Here is a 17,869-nt window from a genome sequence, read left to right as displayed (position 1 = left end):
TCAGATTTCAAATATAAAGTGCTCACCAAAGGTGTCACAGATGTTAGAAATTCACAGTTGCACACCGGGAGCGCACTCGCCTATTAGTTTGTATTGGCAGTGTGGTCAGTTTGCCTATATGGAACACACCCAGTGTATCTGGGTGCTATACACCTCCCAACCGATAGGTGTGCATAGTTGAACGCCTATGGCGAAAAAACTGAGAAACTGGCACTCAGATAAAAATGCTTTTTATTGAACAGCGTGGAATACACGGGTGCTAATAGCCGACCCAGCAAAATTCTAAAATCTGTGGCACCTTGGGTGAGCACTTTATATTTGAAATCTGAACGTTTATGTATACGTTTGCTTTGTAAATGTAGCAGTACCATGGCAAGATATCATCTAGCAGGCTCTGAGTCCTCCAGACACATCCCACATCATAGGTTGTTGTCTTTGACACAAATACACAGGACTGCATTCAGGTCAAATACACAGGGCTGCCCGCAGGTCAAATACACAGGGCTGCCCGCCGGTCAAATTCACAGGGCTGCATGCAGGTCGCAACAGCTGACGTGTCGAATTAAAGGGGTGGTTGTGTTGTGGTATATGACCAAGTCAGTTACAGCTGTGGCCTGGTGTAGCCAAGTGGTCCTCAAAGTGGGTCTGGGGACCCCCAGGGGCAACATTTGTTAATATAGCAAGTACCGCTACTTTAAACCTACGTATATTGAGAATAGCCAATCTACAAGTTCACAGCGCGTCGTGAGCTTATAGAGCTATTTTCAAAAACATTAATACAAATAAAATAAAAACATAATTTTATGTTTTTTGAATATTTTTGAAACATTTTAACACCACCCACAAAATCTGTATTGAGGTCCCTAGCTGGCACAACATATTTTCAGATGGGGGTCCGCAGCCAAATACATTATCAATTTGGGGGTCCTTGATTTGAAAACGTTTGAGACAGCCATGGAGAACACAGAGCAAACCAGAATCTCCTTATATGTTATGTTATAACATATATTATGCTAATAGTAATTAAATTCCATTATGAGCTGCTGGCACTATGCTTAATAATCAACTGCAGCAGGCTGAACTATGTTTACATACCTCAAACCCGCCAATGACGAGCAGAGCATTGATGTTGTATCTCCTCATCTGTTCAGCTATCTTATCCGCATGCTTGGCTGGAAGAGTTCTATGATATGGAAGATATGAACAACAATGACTTGAAGTGTCTTGAAGTTAGCGAGACAATTAAATACTACAATACAGGCTTTGTAATTGTAAACAGTGTGCCTTGGATCATTTGTTATGTCCCCCTGAAGAGATTCTACAAACTAATGGAACTTAAACACTACAGTACATACATTTATTATTCTTAGTGAATCAGGTTTTTCATTCTGACTTTTACTGACTTCACCCATTTTCAATCTATCTTCATTGCTCCGGGCACAAAAAGGTACCATTTCTGGTACCATCTTTCTGTCCTGTAGGACTGTGGAAAACGTCAGAAACCCACCTACCAGTAACATCATCATTAAGCAGGTTTTTGTTATTTCAAACAAGATTTCAACTTGATTTAATTGCGAAACCAATGGCTTCCATGATTACAGCATGCTAACTTTCCAGGCAGAGAATGCCTGCGGTTTCTATTAACTTGGTCTTGGATTCCCCATTGATGATGTCACTGGTAGTCGACAGGTTTCTGAACTGTCTATCATTTATCTAGAGATGTCTACAGCAAGATTGCATGGTGCAAAAGAGGAAAACATTGAGATTTGGTCTGGTATTGCAGATTTGGTTAAGTTTGTTTTTGTGTTCCTTGCTTTTGCTGTTATGTGTTGTTTTATATGTGTTTTGTTTTCTTTAAGTCATTCATGTTGTTAACGTGTCTTATTGTGATTTTTGTCTTAAAATAAAAAACATTTGATAACAAAAAAGGTTTCTGAACTGTCCACAGCCCTCCTCTGAGGCCTGGGCTACACCTATATGGATCTATATGGAGGCACACGCAAACAGCGTTTTCGGCCACTTTTTGGAAAAGGATAAATAAGTGAAGACTTTCCAAAATATCCGGATCAGTGGATCTGTGTAGTCATGCGAAACTGAGCTTTTGAGAAACGATGACATCACCGCTCATTAGCGCATATCATTTTTACTATAATTAGGTGAGAAATGCAGCTTGCGCCTGCATGGAAACTACACGGATATCTATCCGATTGTTCATGTTTTTATATCACCATTAACAACTTTAAAATTTATGTTGCATCAACTGCAGTACTTCACCAGCGAGCAAAGGCTCTGCTCTGGTCTGCTGCATCCAATAGGCCTAATAAATAATATCAGCCATTTGCAGAGGGCGAAGCTTGAACAATAGGTTAATTGCGGACTGTGTTCAATGTGTTTCTGCGTTTGTGTGTGGACACAGATATCTCTGTCATATGGGCAGGGATATTTCTTAAAACGGAGGATGAAAATATCAGTTTTGCAAAAGATCCATATGTATAGCCCAGGCCTGAGACACAGTGATTGTCACAGTGCAAAGGCAGGAGTTTTAGGACCCAAATGCAGACCAATAGGCACAGGCACAGTACTTCAATTCAAGGTTTTCGTTCCAAAAAAAACAACACGAGGAAGTTAATCATGCATAGACGAGGAGCAAAACACTTCTGAACTAGCAAGTAGCGAGTAAATATAACAGGGATAACAGGACACAGGTGAACACAACTGACAATCAACACTGGGATAGGCTGGGGAACTAAGAGGACACAGGTGGAAACACTGACAATTCACAAGACAGGTTAGACAATGCAGTCGAACAGTAACTATAGGCAGACAGGAAACACTAGTGACAATACTACAAAATAAGAGTACACAGGTGTAGGGTAAAACTAAACTGCAACTAAGAAACAGGAAAACAAATAGTAAACTAAAGTAAAACATTACCTAACTAAAACACAAGAAGCACATGAAAATAACAGGGAGACAGAACATGTCACAAAAATGGTGCCACATTTTAATGAGCATTAGTGAGGACCATATATGAAGATAAGTTGAAAATGGGTGAAGTCGTCCTTTAAGTTGATTAACTTTATTTACAAAAAGGACATATTTATAAATAATAATAATGTACACCAGAGTTAGAACAGTGATTGGGTCACACCATACCTCTTTGTTCCAAGCAGGGAGCCTCCCAGGCCGGTCCAGCCACCTACATCTCCCCACTTCATCTCCTTAATCTGTTGGGACAGAAAAACATCCAGAATAATAGAACAGCGCACATCCTCCGATCTTGGTGCTGAGCCAAACTGTTAAACTAACAGATATCATTAAGAAAGGCAAAGTCTCGCAACTCACTTTTGGAACTCTCCAAGTATTTATTCACAATCACAGCAGGCAGGACATACAACGTTTCAAGTAGAAACCCAAACAGTACTACATTGAGACAGTTGTTCAATATATGGATCACTTTCCATTTTACACGACAGACAACCTTTGGGCAGTGTGTGTGTGTGTGTGTGTGTGTGTGTGTGTGTGTGTGTGTGTGTGTGTGTGTGTGTGTGTGTGTGTGTGTGTGTGTGCGTGTGCGCGCGTGCGTGCGTGCGTGCGTGCGTGCGTGTGAGAGATAGAGGAGAGATAAGGGCAGAGAGAAAACAAGACAGAAAGAGATGAAAATAGAGAGTGTGGTAGTGTGGCCGAGCGGTCTAAGGCGCTGGATTAAGGCTCCAGTCTCTTCGGAGGCGTGGGTTCAAATCCCACCGCTGCCAATCTTTATGTTTGGGTAACACTTTACTTAAAGGTTGTGAACTTGTGTCTAATGCATTATATTTGCATTCATAATGCATGTGTAACAGGAGAAGACCACATGTGTTACTGTGTCTGAGCTGTGGTTGTGTGTCCCATTGTGCTTTCTCAGGTATGTCCTGTGCAGCTGTGTAATATTGTTGTTGCTTTTGCATTTATTTCAGTAGGTGGCACTAATAATGTTCATGTTGCTTCCTACTTTCATAAAAATTGAGTTTTAGAGGGGAATTATTCTGCTGTACTTGAATTCATGTACCCATTCTGACCGGGCACCCATTTTGGTGTCAGCATCATGTTATGCTTTAGCCATTTAAAAACAGCAGATCTACAAGCTCATATCGCGCCACCGAGTGGCGCGATACGAGCTTGTAGGTCTGCTATTTTTTTTAAATCGAAGACACTTTTAGAATCTGATCTCATGTCAGAATGGGTTAATAACGAAACTGTCAGGATGTAATAGACATTTTTAGAATCTGATCTCAGGTCAGAATGGGTTAAGGGAATGTTTGTATTTTTGTCAGACTATGTAAAAACAAATAACCACTATACGATCACTATGTAGGACAGAGGAACCCCATACTGAGGGAGATGACCACATGTGTTACTGTGTCTGAGCTGTGGCTGTGTGTCCCAACTGTGCTTTCTCAGGTGGATAAACCACACTCTAACAACTGCTCCAACCTGGACTCGTGTCAATCTTTGATGAGACAGCAGGCAGAATAGGAGAGGTCACATATAAGGCACTTATAAGGCATTATTTGTTATTTATTATTACTTGTTATAAATGTAATTATGCATAACAACCTATACCAAGGTTTATGAAGTGCCTGTCATAATGCATTATAAGCTCAGTGGAACAGACAACTATAACTACCATAACTAAGTGTCTTATGAAGTGTGTTTGTTGTTAGGCATAATTATAAACATTTATAACAAGGTTATGAAGCCTTATAAGCTCATTATAAATGTGACTATAATGTATTATAGACCCAATATAGACCCCAACACACACACACACACACACACACACACACACACACACACACACACACACACACACACACACGTGGGGACTCTCAGGTTGAGAACCAATGTTCTAATTTAAGCTCATGAAAAGCCAAGTATCTGCTGGGGTTTTTTTTTTTTTTTTTACAGTATGTTTATCTCTTCACATTCAAGTCGTATCTCAAGTTGGCCTCAAGTTCATCGTGATCTTTGCCCATTGTTTGCTACAAAGCAAACAATGCTTTGTAGCAATGCTACAAAGCAAACAATGAGCGTGAGCATAGCATGGTTTGCCCAAACGTTTCTTCACAGGGAGATGTGGAAACACTGACCTGTCCTCTACACAGCTTTATGCTGGGAGTAATATGCTGCTGTGCATTGTTCTGAGTGGAAGGATTGCACACAACATGACTGTGGGGTTAATTTAAGGCACGAGGTTTGAGCGTGCTTGGCACTTGAGCTCTGTATCAACGAGTATCAGAATAGAATGACCAGGGGCTCCAGGCGCCCGGCCTTCTAGCTGTCAGAAGATCACAATCACACAGCGTCACAGACCTTTATCGGTCGCACTTTGCAAGCCAGGCAGCGGGCCCATTCAAAGCATTACAACAGCCCTAGTGGGCTCATAATTTTAATGATTAATTAATCACTTGTATTACTTAATAAATAATAAAGCCTTGAAGAAAAAAAAAAAACATTTGAACTTAAAGGTTCTATGTATGGAACCAACGTAGAACCTTTAACCCATTCTGACCGGGCACCCATTTTGGTGTTGGCATCATGTTATGCTTTAGCTATTGAAAAATAGCAGATCTACAAGCTCATATCGCGCCACCGAGTGGCGCGATACGAGCTTGTAGGTCTGCTATTTTTGAATAATCGAAGAACTACTGACATTTTTTTAATCTGATCTCAGGTCAGAATGGGTTAATCAGACCAGTGTGTGTCCAGTGGAAACCTCGTATGAATCTGATCTCAGGTCAGAATGGGTTAAAGGTATTATGACATGATTTATAACATAATTTTAACAACATTAAAAGTCTTGGCCATGGTCCTTCAAACGTGTCTAAAAAGTTTGAACACTCAACTCCACTCCAGTATTTCTTGACACGAGTGTTTGTGCATGTGTAAAGTTCATCCTGAGAAGCCATGGAAAAACACATTATTTTAGCCTGTAGATGTCGGTAATTCCCCCTTTCCTGTCAACCCAAGATGCGCTTCTTTGACAACGTGGTAGGAACGTCGTCAAAAATAAAAGAGTCATCTAGGCCAGTTGGTATCCAGTGTAAGTTGGTATCCACAGCCAACAACAGAGCAGATTGATTTTTCTCTAGAAGCCATTATTAGTAAGTATTACAAAGAAACAAAGTCGCGGTCACAATGAGGAAGCGAGGGTAGGCACTAGGCAGGGAGCAGAGGGGAGGGGGTGGAGATTTAGCAGGGATCTACGTATATGCCTGCCGTCCAACCAGATGAGACATTTTTGCATAATTATTCACAAAAGTCCAGACAGCAGAGAATACACTGAATGTTCAAATTTCGTTTTTTTTTGGTGAAATTGATGTCAAGAAAAGCCAAAAAAGCCAAAAAATCTACAAAAATGTGTTTTAAATGTCACAATCCCTTTAAGTTCAAATGTATAATTTTTCAAGGCAATATCCTTATGGCCCACCTGAGGGCCCCGGCCCACAGACTGAGAATCACTGCACTAGCCTAAAGGGTCATCCGCCAACTGTGTGTGAACCCATTCGGCGCCATAACCGCACGGTGAAGAACGATAACTGTGCCATCTCTCAGTAGGAGTGCATGAGAGATGGCACTCATCTTGTGAAATGCATTACTTAGCCTGCTGTAGGTGTGAGTCTCCTACCTGTCCCTTGTAGAAGCCCTCAAAGCCGTCGTTGACAGCAAACATCTTGTGTCCCTCGGTGATGCCCACCCTAACGGCAGAACGCACAGCAGCGTTCATGCCCGCTGCCGGGGCGCCCACGTTCAGGACAGCCACGTTAAAAGAGCTCTGAGAAAACACAGAGACACTGTCACAAAATACACCAATAATTGTGCGAGCGTGTGTGTGTGTGTGTATTTTTTTTATTATGTTTTATCCCACAATTTTGTAACCCATTTTTTCACTCAGTGTCAATTATCTAATGTAATCCTGGGCGCTACACTCCCTTGGGGGGGGGGGGCAGCGGACTGACCTCATGCTTCCTTCTATGCATGAGGAGTCCAAGCTGCTTCTTTTCACCTGACAGGGGGGAGTTTCCCCGGCCGGACGTAGCGTGTGGAAGTAACACGTTATTCCAACCAGTTCCTTTCCCCTCCATCAGGCGCCCCGGCTGGCCAGGGGGAGGTAGTTTAGAGGCCAGGATTACGGCATGTTTTTGTGAGGGTACCTACCCTAGGGGACACGGGGAAAACATGCAAACTCCACACAGAAAGGCCCTTTCGCCAACCCCGCCTCGGGTATGGGCACTGATGACGCGGAGGAGAGAACACGCCCCCAGTGCCCACAGCGTCCCCAGCGGGAATCGAACCCAGGACCTTCTAGCTGTGAGGTAACAGCACTACCGACTATAGGCCTATATCTTGAGTATGCAGATTAGCAGGCAGCCATACAGCTAAATACATTTCATACATACATTCAATGACTAGCAGAGCTATTCAAACGTTTGCATTAGGGCTCAATCTTACATTCAGCATTACTGAGAATGTATGATATTGACATTATTTATGTATGATATATGCAACTTTGAGGCAATGGAGAAGAGAAACGTTGCACTAGCAGGAACTGGGAACAGTAAAGAATAAATAACATATTTGTTATTTTCCCCTGTAAAAAATAAAACATTCTGTTGCCCATAACTGCTGGCAATGCTTATCATTCCCTGATAACGACTGGATGTTGGGTGAGAGCAGAGCACAGTGACATGCACAGATTCCCTTGCGACTCTGCAAGCAGTAGGCCACATGCTGATACCATTCTGCAGTGCACATACACTGCAGCTCTCTCTCTCTCTCTCTCTCTCTCTCTGTCTCTCTCTCTCTCCTCTACTTCTACGTCATACAATATAATTAATGTTATTTGTGTATTTTTATTCATGAAATTCTCCATGGCCAAAACATACCCTTTTAACTTTTAGATAATACAGTAGGTGGTGATTCTAAAGTTGGAACAAAATGTGATGTGTAAACTATAAACTATAATTATAAACTAGACAACAAAACTAGTGGCATGATAACAAGCAGGCATCACTGTAGCAGGAGTGCCATCCGCTTCATGCTTCTATGCTCAGCCTCTGGAAATTGACCATGAGAGGTACAAGAAATGAATTAATGTTATCATTTTGTGGCACCATTGCCATATAGGAATTATATTGTTTTAATATGGGTATGTGGACTAATGGCCATTTACTTAGCCATTATATTGTCTGGGACATTGTTTGACATGTTTGTCACAGCTGTTGAAAAGTGATGGTGGATTCACAGAAAACAAAACAGTTCTAACAGATACTGAACAGATGTTTTCAGCCACAGCGATGTTCACATACACTAACATACATGACTTCATCGCTCAACTCCTCCTCTCACAGAAACAGCTGACAACACTGACAACTCTGTCAGTGTCACAAAAAAGACCTCAGCCACAGCAACATCGTCACCCACAATGCACCTGACCAGTACCTTATCCTAATGCAACAAATGTCAGAACCGCTGGTGGGAAAACACACAACATTAGGAAGGTGAGCATGGTGATCATTATTGGCTTTTAGTTCATGTACTGTCATCTGTATTAATATGAGAAGAATCAACTACATTATTACTATTCCAATTTATAAAGTAGATTGTGTCCTATCATGTGCCACTACAACACAGAAGTCAGGGGTGCATACTTAGTTTAGACTAGTCATTGGTTAGACATGGGTTAAGGTTAGGTTTAGGTGTGCTGCCCCGTGGGAGGTTAGGTTTAGGGTGAGGGTTTGAGATAGGTTGTAGTTGTAGGACTAATGACTGGTCTAACCAATGACTAGTCTAAACCAAAAACTGTCTAAACTAAGTACTGCACCCGAAGTCAGATTATGTATGTTTGTTTAGAGTGAAAATCAGCATAGTCTACTGTAAGATTTGTTTACATTTTATCAAATACAAATGGAACCACATTTGGTTCCATTTGTACATACCATAACAAATTATATATTAATTTACAATGAGGTTTTCCCTGTGTAGGCTGTGTCCATGGCAGATGATTGGCTACCAATGGTCTCAGGTGTGAGTGAAGTATTGTAGATGCATTATGATTCTTACCACAGGGAGTTCAGATTCAGGTCTTTTGTAGGAAAGGAGTTTGTAGGTGATCAGGCTGTTTTCAAAACTCCTGTAAATTAAAGATATAAAAACAGACATTTGGCACCAGACTCCTTTTCTTTTCATCTGAAATCCTTTTAGGCTGCCCATAAACAACCCAAATGATATTGCCAAATCTTTGGAGGGAAAAGTGCTCACCTGAATCGGTATATATTTCTGTACTGTTTATACTACTTGAGGTTTATTACACGGTTTGGTTGAATGCTTGATTCTGATTGGTCAATCGCTGAATTCAGCTGTGATATTTCTTCATAATGACCAATCAGCTGTATAACAGACCGCTGTCTAATCAAAGCCCCAGAGCACCTGCTACGCTGCTTGGATGTTATGGCGTATCCATCATGACAGCCATGTAAACAAACACACAATGTCATTTACAAGTTACAACTAAACGTCGCTCTCAAGATATATATATAGAGATGCGCCGATCGATCGGCCACCGATCATGATCGGCCGATCATGCCTGTATCGGATCGGATCGGATTCTCAAAATAAATCAAAATTGCCGATCAAAATGCCCGATCAAAACAGACAGTGGGACAGTGGCAAGTCTCCTTTAAGGGGGCGCCTGTTTTTGCAGCTACAGTCGCTGTTGAGAGCTTGTAGATCCGTCTGTTTGCAGCGCAGCTCCGCAGCCAGGGAAAAAATAAGAAATAAGTTACGGGAGGCATACTATCATCCGACGGAGCAATGCTCCGAGGTGCGCTGCGGATGAAAGTACTGCACTCATAAGTTACAGGTGGAGATGAAGTGAAGTTGGAACGGACAAGCAGATGCAAGCCAAGCTATTAGCTTGTTAGCTTGAAGCTAACATCACAACCACGGGCTGGTGATGTTTTTAGCCACAGCAACATGCAGCCTGCCCAGTGGCCAAGTCTCCTCCTCCCCGGAGAAGTCTTGCATCCCCGCGCCGTTGGAGGCTGGGAGTGCCGGCTCCATGCTGCTGCTCTGATCCACACAGGCTCTCAAGGCATCGCGTCCTGCCTCTTTCTGCAGCGCAGTTCGCTACGCGTTGAGAGCTTGTAGATCTGTCTATTTTTGCAGCGCTGGTGTCGGGGTTCGTTCACGTTGTCAATAAAAAAATTAATTAGATTAAAGGCGGAGATGAAGTTAAATCAGTGGGTTGAATCAGTAGCTACACGCTAATCTAAGCACTAAGCTAACGATCAGCGAGCCTATACAGTATACAACACTAGCAGCCTGCTTTTTATTTTAGTCTGTACAGTGAAATGTTCAGTTGTCTGTGTCCGTGCACTGAACATGTACGGTATGTTATTATTATTATATTTTTGTATTTGATGAAAGAAGAAAGCTACAGTTTACTCTCCAAGTTGTCTCTAAGACAGTGGTTCCCAAACCTTTTCACGTCAAGGACCCCCAAATTGACACTGCAGCCCACGGACCCCCATTTGAAAAGATATGCCAGGGACCCCCATAAGAAGATTGTAGCAGTGATTCTCAAATTTCTCCACCAGTTTAATTTCAAGGACCCCCAGTTTGACTACGAACCCCCATTTAATGCCACTCCTATCTCTGAGACCCCAATTTATATTGTAAAATCAATGTTAAGTGTTAACCCAAACGGGTCCATTTGGTTCCAAACTATCCTTTTAGCTGGGGACCCCCTGGAACTCCCTCAAGGACCCCTGGGGGTCCACGGACCCCACTTTGGGAACCACTGCATTTTGAGTCTCTACAGTTTACTCTGTAACCTCCAAGTTGTCTCTAAGAGAGTCTAGAGTGAAATATTGCACGTTGCCTCAGCTTGCAAAAAAACTTTCTCATCTCCTAATTTTTATACTTACAATGTCAATGATGTGTAAGAAGAGTACAGTAGAAAATACAGTAAGTATATGCTACACAATGGAAAAAAATATGGATTTCACGACGCTGTGATCGGTATCGGCAATATCGGTATCGGCCTATACTGTTTCCAGTGATCGGTGATCGGTGATCGGCCCAAAAAACCTGATCAGAGCATCTCTAATATATATATATATATATTTTTAAACATTTGAAGTGAGAAATAGACGATGCAGTAATCGAAAATGTATTCTATTTAATCGAAAATGTATTCTATTTAATCGAAAATGTATTCTATTTAATCGAAAATGTATTCTATTTAATCGAAAATGTATTCTATTTAATCGAAAATGTATTCTATTTAATCGAAAATGTATTCTATTTAATCGAAAATGTATCCTATTTGATCAACACTTCCTTGTTTTTCGAGGCGACCGTGTTGCGTTGGGCAGACTACCAGCGCAACACTGATGGAATACTTTCATTACCGTAAGCAAGAAAATATCTCATTTTGTTGTTGGTCAATGTAGTAATTTATTTAAGTAGCCATGTAATAAGCAGAATAATAAACGGGTCTGTGGTCATTATTGAGAAATAAAATCCAGACAAGATGATTAAACACAGAGACAAAGTCCAGGTGGTTAAATAAATAGAAATAATATCCAGACAGGATGATTAAACACAGAGACAAAGTCCAGGTCGTTAATCATCCTGAAGGGACCCGTTTATTATGCCTTACATAAAGTCCATACAGATACAATGAAATACATCCTATCCAATCCAAAGGCATATTTTCACAAATATGGTCAGAATCCATGTAATCTAATTTAAAGATTTGATGCCTATTAATAAAAGGTATAAAGTGTAGTAGTAAAGTGTTTATTACTCGTAGGGGATGTAGCTCAGTGGTAGAGCGCATGCTTTGCATGTATGAGGCCCCGGGTTCAATCCCCGGCATCTCCATTAATCAACCTTTTGAGCAGCTGAGTGGATAGAGAGGCCTTCTGGGAATAGGAAGGTCGGCTCACCCGATCTATGTGTCGCAATGAATGTACCTGAGCCAGACACTTGATCATTATTATACAAACATAGTACCTGCCCCGCAGCTTCACTGCCTCATCAAAGTTCTTCTCGTCCATGGCCTTCTGCACCTCTTGAGTCTAATGGCCAAACGGAAGATAAAGAATTATTCACACTTTAAAACCAAGACAAAGGTTGCTCCCTGATTTCACTCTGATAAGACCTACAAGCTCACAATGTGGGGCATAACAGCATGACATGAGCTTGTAAATCTGTTGTTGTTGTAGGACGAGGTGGCCGAGTGGTTAAGGCGATGGACTGCTAATCCATTGTGCTCTGCACGCGTGGGTTCGAATCCCATCCTCGTCGACAAACATTTGTTTGCTTAGGAAACAATAGTTACCACTTTTGAGCACTGGCAAACGTGGGTAGCTCTCCACCGCACCGCCGGCGGCAGGGGTAAGTCCTGCCAAAAGCGTTGGATGCCAAAAATCTGCTGTTGAATGTGTGTGTCGTGTGTCCGGTCAGGTTTTAAGTTATAGTGACGCGTCGAAAGCCGACTGAGCCAGCTTGGACTTATATGTGGTTGGACAGGTTAGTGGAGAGGATTTAGAGCTCTTTGGTTGGCTGCTAGGGACCCTTTCTAAAATGCAGTACTCTTAGTACAGCGCATATCCATGGTATAATATTACTACAGATGCATGTGTGCTCAAAATGCAGACACAGTATTGGACAGTGCGTGCATGTGGCTCATCTCATTCAAACAGCTGTCAGCTTTGATAAGCTTATCTGGCAATTGCTGATAAATACACAAGTTTTTGACACAAGGAATTAACAGTCACACTTTTGTGGATTACAGTAACATTTTAATGACAACCACATTCAGTATCACTTAATCCAGAAGTGTTGCACTGATGTTTGCATCATAAGTTCTAGCCTTTTGATTGCTTTTGAATAAAAACCATTTGGAGCGAATAGCATTGCGCAGCACAAATCATTATCTTTGAATAAACTAACATCTTATGTCGGGCGTGTTCGGAAATAGCGCAATGAGCGCACTGTGCAATGCAAACTAATAGGCGAGTGCGCTCCCGGTGTGCATTTCCGAACGCACCCATAAACACAATTGACACAAGGAATTGACACTCTCACTTCTGCTGATTATAGGAAGATTCAAATCACAGACATGTTTTGAGAATTATGCATAGCGCAGGGCGTAAGATAGGGTCATACGCTATTTTGAGCACCATAGCAGTCGTCGGTGTCGGCTCTCAGGTGCATTCAGCATACTGTATGTACCGAGAGGGGGATGATGTAGAGAACACAAACACTCCAAGGGATACATCCAATCAATTGGATGTACTATTAACCCTGTACTGTAAACCAATTCCCAATACCCTGTATTGGGAAACCAATTTACAGGGTATTCAATTCCTTGACACATCAAGGTGGTGTAGTCATAGATTGACTTTCTATTACACTGTGTGTGTGTGTGTGTGTGTGTGTGCGTGTGCGTGTGCGTGTGCGTGTGCGTGTGCGTGTGTGTGTGTGTGTGTGTGTGTGTGTGTGTGTGTCTGTGTCTTGTGTGTACCTTGATGAACAGCGATCATCAAGGTATAACTGTCTTCTAATCCCTGTTTACTCATCTTTCATTAATTTACTATTGAAGCTTAGATCTATTTCTCTACCCATCTGTATCTGTCCTGTGTTTCATACTGCGGTGGTGCTGCTATGACAACTGAATTTCCCTCATGGGGTCAATAAAGGTCTGTCTATTCCACAAATGTCATTTTAAATCTCGACTCTTTGGCCACAAGGGTTATAATTTAATTTCACCAGAATAACACCGGATGAAAACCTATCAGGGTCTGCAAGGACTAAGTTGTTGAGTCATTAGCTTCGATAAATGGCAATTTTATCTGCAAGCTGGACTGAATTTGAGTTAATGCATTCTCTTGATACTTTGGTTAGCAGAGTTTACAAATATGTATTCTCTTCTCTCTTCTCTCTCTTCCTATATTTATGCCTGTTGCTGTTATCTGTGATTCACAATGTAATGTAACGTAATGACTCCATTAAGTATAGATTTCACATAACAATTATTTTAACAAATAACAGTATATGTATGTTGAAGAACATTAAAATCTAATTCTCTGACCATCTGTACTGAACACTGTACCCACTGAGTCCCAGCATGACCTCAACATGGGTACACACACAGCCACATATGGACAGTTGGACACCCACGAACACACACATATGCAGGTCTAATCTAACCTAATGTGAAAGTGTACACACAAACACACACGCTCCCACAGACTTACCATCTGAACACACTCCATGAGGGGCAGGCGTACAGCTGAGTTTCCGACCAGTGACACGACGCAGGCCGGGGTTGTGGCTGAGGCCTCTAGTAGAGCAAGTACTGCCTCCACGCCCATGCGGCTGGCCTGCACAGGTCAAAGGCCATTTATCGTATCGTTAGCATCATTGTTATATTTTTATGGTTTTCAGGAAGTAATGTAAAAATTTACTTTGGCAAAAAAAAAGAAAACTTACTGAGGCAACACACTCATTTAGCCTAAGTCGTGTACTCGTGTTTATCTGCCTTTATTTATATCTGCCTACTAACTCTACTCTTAGAGTTCCTCCTAACACTGCTGATTCATCCTGCCTTATTGGCTATGTCCTCAGCCTATCAGAATGCATTTATTATATTCAAAATAATTTCTGCCTGAGTCAAAGATTTTGCCTCATAGCATAATTACCTAAGTCATTTTTGGAATGCAAACAAGCATTCTCATAGGCTGAGGACATAGGCAATAACTAACGCACAATGAAGCAGCAGTGTTAGAATAATAGAAGAAATGGAAAAACATATGGAAAAACATATTCACAAGGGTTGTTCTATTCTAGCCAAATTAGAAACCCCATGACTCCAAGCTAATTTAAGATCAATGCAGCTCAGCTCAGACAAAAACAGATTAACATTTTTGAATTTACATTTCTTTCAGTTTAGCTTTTTTTGTTACACTGGAAATCAAAAGTATATTATGAATATTTTAAACTATAAACACAGTTACAGATGAGAAAGATTGTTAAATATGATGAATTTTACCAGGATTCTGTCAAAGGCAGAGGGGGTTCCTCCTCTCTGGACATGACCCAGGATGGTGACCCTGGTGTCAAACCCAAGGCGCTTGATCACCAACTTCACATGGTGGTCAGGAGAGGGTACAGAGGCACACAGTCAGATATCATTGATTAGTCTATTCTAAAACATTTAACCTCCCAAAAGCCAACTTTTGTATATTTTCATGGTTTTTAATTACTTAAAATGGTCTTTTACAAATGTTTCACAAAACCCAGGGCCCCATTAATCCAATCCAACATATCAAATTTGGTCAATCTAAATTGTGATTTTTATAAATTATGTGATGGAATTTTAATTTGTTCATTTAGTTTTTCCATTATATATAATTAAATGAAGGTTGAAATTTAAATGAATTAAAAACGGACTGCTAAAATAATATAGCAATGTATGGCTCTATATTTCAAAGTAAGACGTTGTTTAAATGTCAAGTTGACTCTTGGAAGGTGCACGTATTTCATCCAACAGCTAAAACATATGGTATGACAACAAAGGTAAAAAACGTAACATTGTGTTAAATAAGGAAATAACAGAAGGGGGAAATTCATGCAAAACATGTTGAGTCACATTTACAAAGCCACACATGGATATGAAGGGAGAAGAGAAATGTCTGGTCTTGCTGCACGTCACACACTTACCATAATGTTCTGACAAAGAACACAGGCTCTAGGCTAGGGGGTGACACATGCAGACTTTAACCACGACATGAGCTGAGCTTGTAGATCTGTTATTGTAGGATGAGGTGGCCAAGGGGTTAGTTCATTGGACTGCTAAGTTCAAACACGTGTGCTATGCACACGTGTTTGAAAGTAATTTGGTTGCTTGGGAAACAAAAGGTCTCACAGGCAAAAGTCTAAAGGTGAATGCGTATATAGACCAGTCAGTCTGAAGTCCCAACGCAGATGTTTCCTTACAATTAATTTGTTCAGATTAAGATGCTGGACTACATGGGGTCACAGCCTCAGCCACAGGGGATGTAGCTCAGTGGTAGAGCGCATGCTTTGCATGTATGAGGCCCCGGGTTCAATCCCCGGCATCTCCACTGATGTTATGGGGCCAGTCATAACCTGGGAAGCAGATAAAAGAGACTTAACCCATAGCTCATTCTGTAGAGCTCTCAATTCAGCATAATGAGTAGCAAGGCTAATCTTTTTTAAGTATTGGGAGCTGATTGATGTGGCACACCATCTCTCAGGGCGTCTAGCACATTCTAACAGGGATAGTATGCCACATTCTCGGCTGATACAATAAGCTTCTACGACCTACTTAATTATTGTAATATTATTCACTTGACATGCCCAAAATAGGGACCCCAGGTTGAAAGTGGTTAACATGGCAGGTTAGGGGATCATGATGATGATGATGATGAAAAATGGAGAGAAGAAAATATTCAAAACATTGCCATCCATCTTGGAATGATAACACTGGGATTTTATTTGGGATGAGACTTTGAACAATGTTAGAAACGAGGCACACATTCAGGGAGTCGTTGGGTGATGTTGGTGAGGGATGCACAGTTGCACACCATAGCAAAACCACAACATAGAGGAGAAGTAGCCAATCAGTTGGATCACTGACCACTTCCCAGTACTTACATCCTTGACATAGTCAGTAGTAATGGCCTTGTTGTGGAAATCTATGGCCCCTTCAGCTATAATAATAATATTCAGCCTTTTCTTTTCTGCACGATTCTGGAAAGATTTAAAAGGGCAAAAAAATAAAAACATTTCAACATGTGACATAAATCGTTTTGCATTTCAAACTGCTGGTTCTGGTGATGGGGGATAACTGTGCGTCAAACAAGACAACCTGGCAACCAACGGCTTTAATGGGATTTCTCACAAACTTTCATTTTAGATATTTATAGTTATGAGTTTTCATCTCAAGATACTTGTCATGTCAGATGAAAAGTTTGATATTTAGGCCCCAAAAAGATATCTGCGAAAGCCTTCCCTACAATAAGGATGCTGAGGTTGAAGTGGTTAACTCCACTGCTCTCCACTTTTGTGCAAAAAAAATACCCCAAAGGAATGCAGGATATGATTATACCTGTAGTATAATGCTAAAGCTAATAACTACAGCCAAGAATATACTGCATCCATATGAGACAAATCAATTAAATGGAAAACCAACAAAACCATATCTCGACCCCTCTAAATTCGGTAAATAGAGACACGCTATATATACTATTCAATAGAAGGTCTAGTAGTTAATACTTGTTAAAGTGATTTACTGATTTATCTGTCTTGATTATCACAACAATTAAAACAGCTGCCTGCAGCCCTGACCACTTCACACGTTTAAAAACACCCTGGTCAAAACCACTGTCTAAATGGATCAGATTTAAATAACAAACATAAAATGGCTCTCCCTCATGGTGACAAGTATCTGGAGAAGAAAGATGCAGCAGCACCTCCTCAAACTCACAATAGCACGTTGACTGTCTCTTCATGAATGTCCATGCACCATTGACCCCCCTGCACCAACCGAAGCAGCGGTTTGGTTTCCCCCTCTGCAGCAGGCTGCTTCTGCCTGCTACAGTTGCTGCTACAGTACTCACATCCTGCACAGACTCAGAGGTTATGATTGTTCCATGTGTGTCCACTGCTCCTTCGGCTACTATTATAATATTCAGCCTGGAACCTCGGGAGCGGATCTGGGTGACAGCAAACAACACTGAATACCACTGTAGATCACACTGAGAGAGAGAGTGTGTGTGTGTGTGTGTGTGTG

The 17,869-nt window shown here is 41.3% G+C and overlaps 1 protein-coding gene across 5 annotated transcripts in view; it reads right to left on the bottom strand.

The window, feature by feature from the left end:
* Positions 1 to 17,869, bottom strand: part of LOC310870914 (ATP-dependent 6-phosphofructokinase, platelet type-like) — a 49,714-nt gene that overhangs the window by 11,532 nt on the left and 20,313 nt on the right. For 3 of the 5 annotated variants that reach the window (XM_083782283.1, XM_083782285.1, XM_083782287.1), the window contains 8 exons: positions 17,697 to 17,792; positions 15,104 to 15,196; positions 14,310 to 14,435; positions 12,061 to 12,125; positions 9,103 to 9,172; positions 6,668 to 6,814; positions 3,157 to 3,227; positions 1,096 to 1,183 (listed from right to left, as the gene is read on the bottom strand). In XM_083782283.1, coding sequence (XP_083638409.1) covers positions 1,096 to 1,183; positions 3,157 to 3,227; positions 6,668 to 6,814; positions 9,103 to 9,172; positions 12,061 to 12,125; positions 14,310 to 14,435; positions 15,104 to 15,196; positions 17,697 to 17,792 — 756 coding nt within the window. Of the gene's footprint in view, positions 1 to 1,095; positions 1,184 to 3,156; positions 3,228 to 6,667; positions 6,815 to 9,102; positions 9,173 to 12,060; positions 12,126 to 14,309; positions 14,436 to 15,103; positions 15,197 to 16,731; positions 16,828 to 17,696; positions 17,793 to 17,869 lie in introns of all 5 variants that reach the window. The other 2 variants (XM_083782284.1, XM_083782286.1) reach the window with 1 other exon arrangement.

The sequence above is a fragment of the Protomyctophum parallelum genome (genome assembly GCF_964188405.1).
Source record: "Protomyctophum parallelum genome assembly, chromosome: 14".
In the NCBI taxonomy this organism is placed as follows: domain Eukaryota; kingdom Metazoa; phylum Chordata; class Actinopteri; order Myctophiformes; family Myctophidae; genus Protomyctophum; species Protomyctophum parallelum.
The sequence above is the reverse complement of the archived record's forward strand: the minus strand, read 5'-3'. Positions and strand labels throughout refer to the sequence as shown.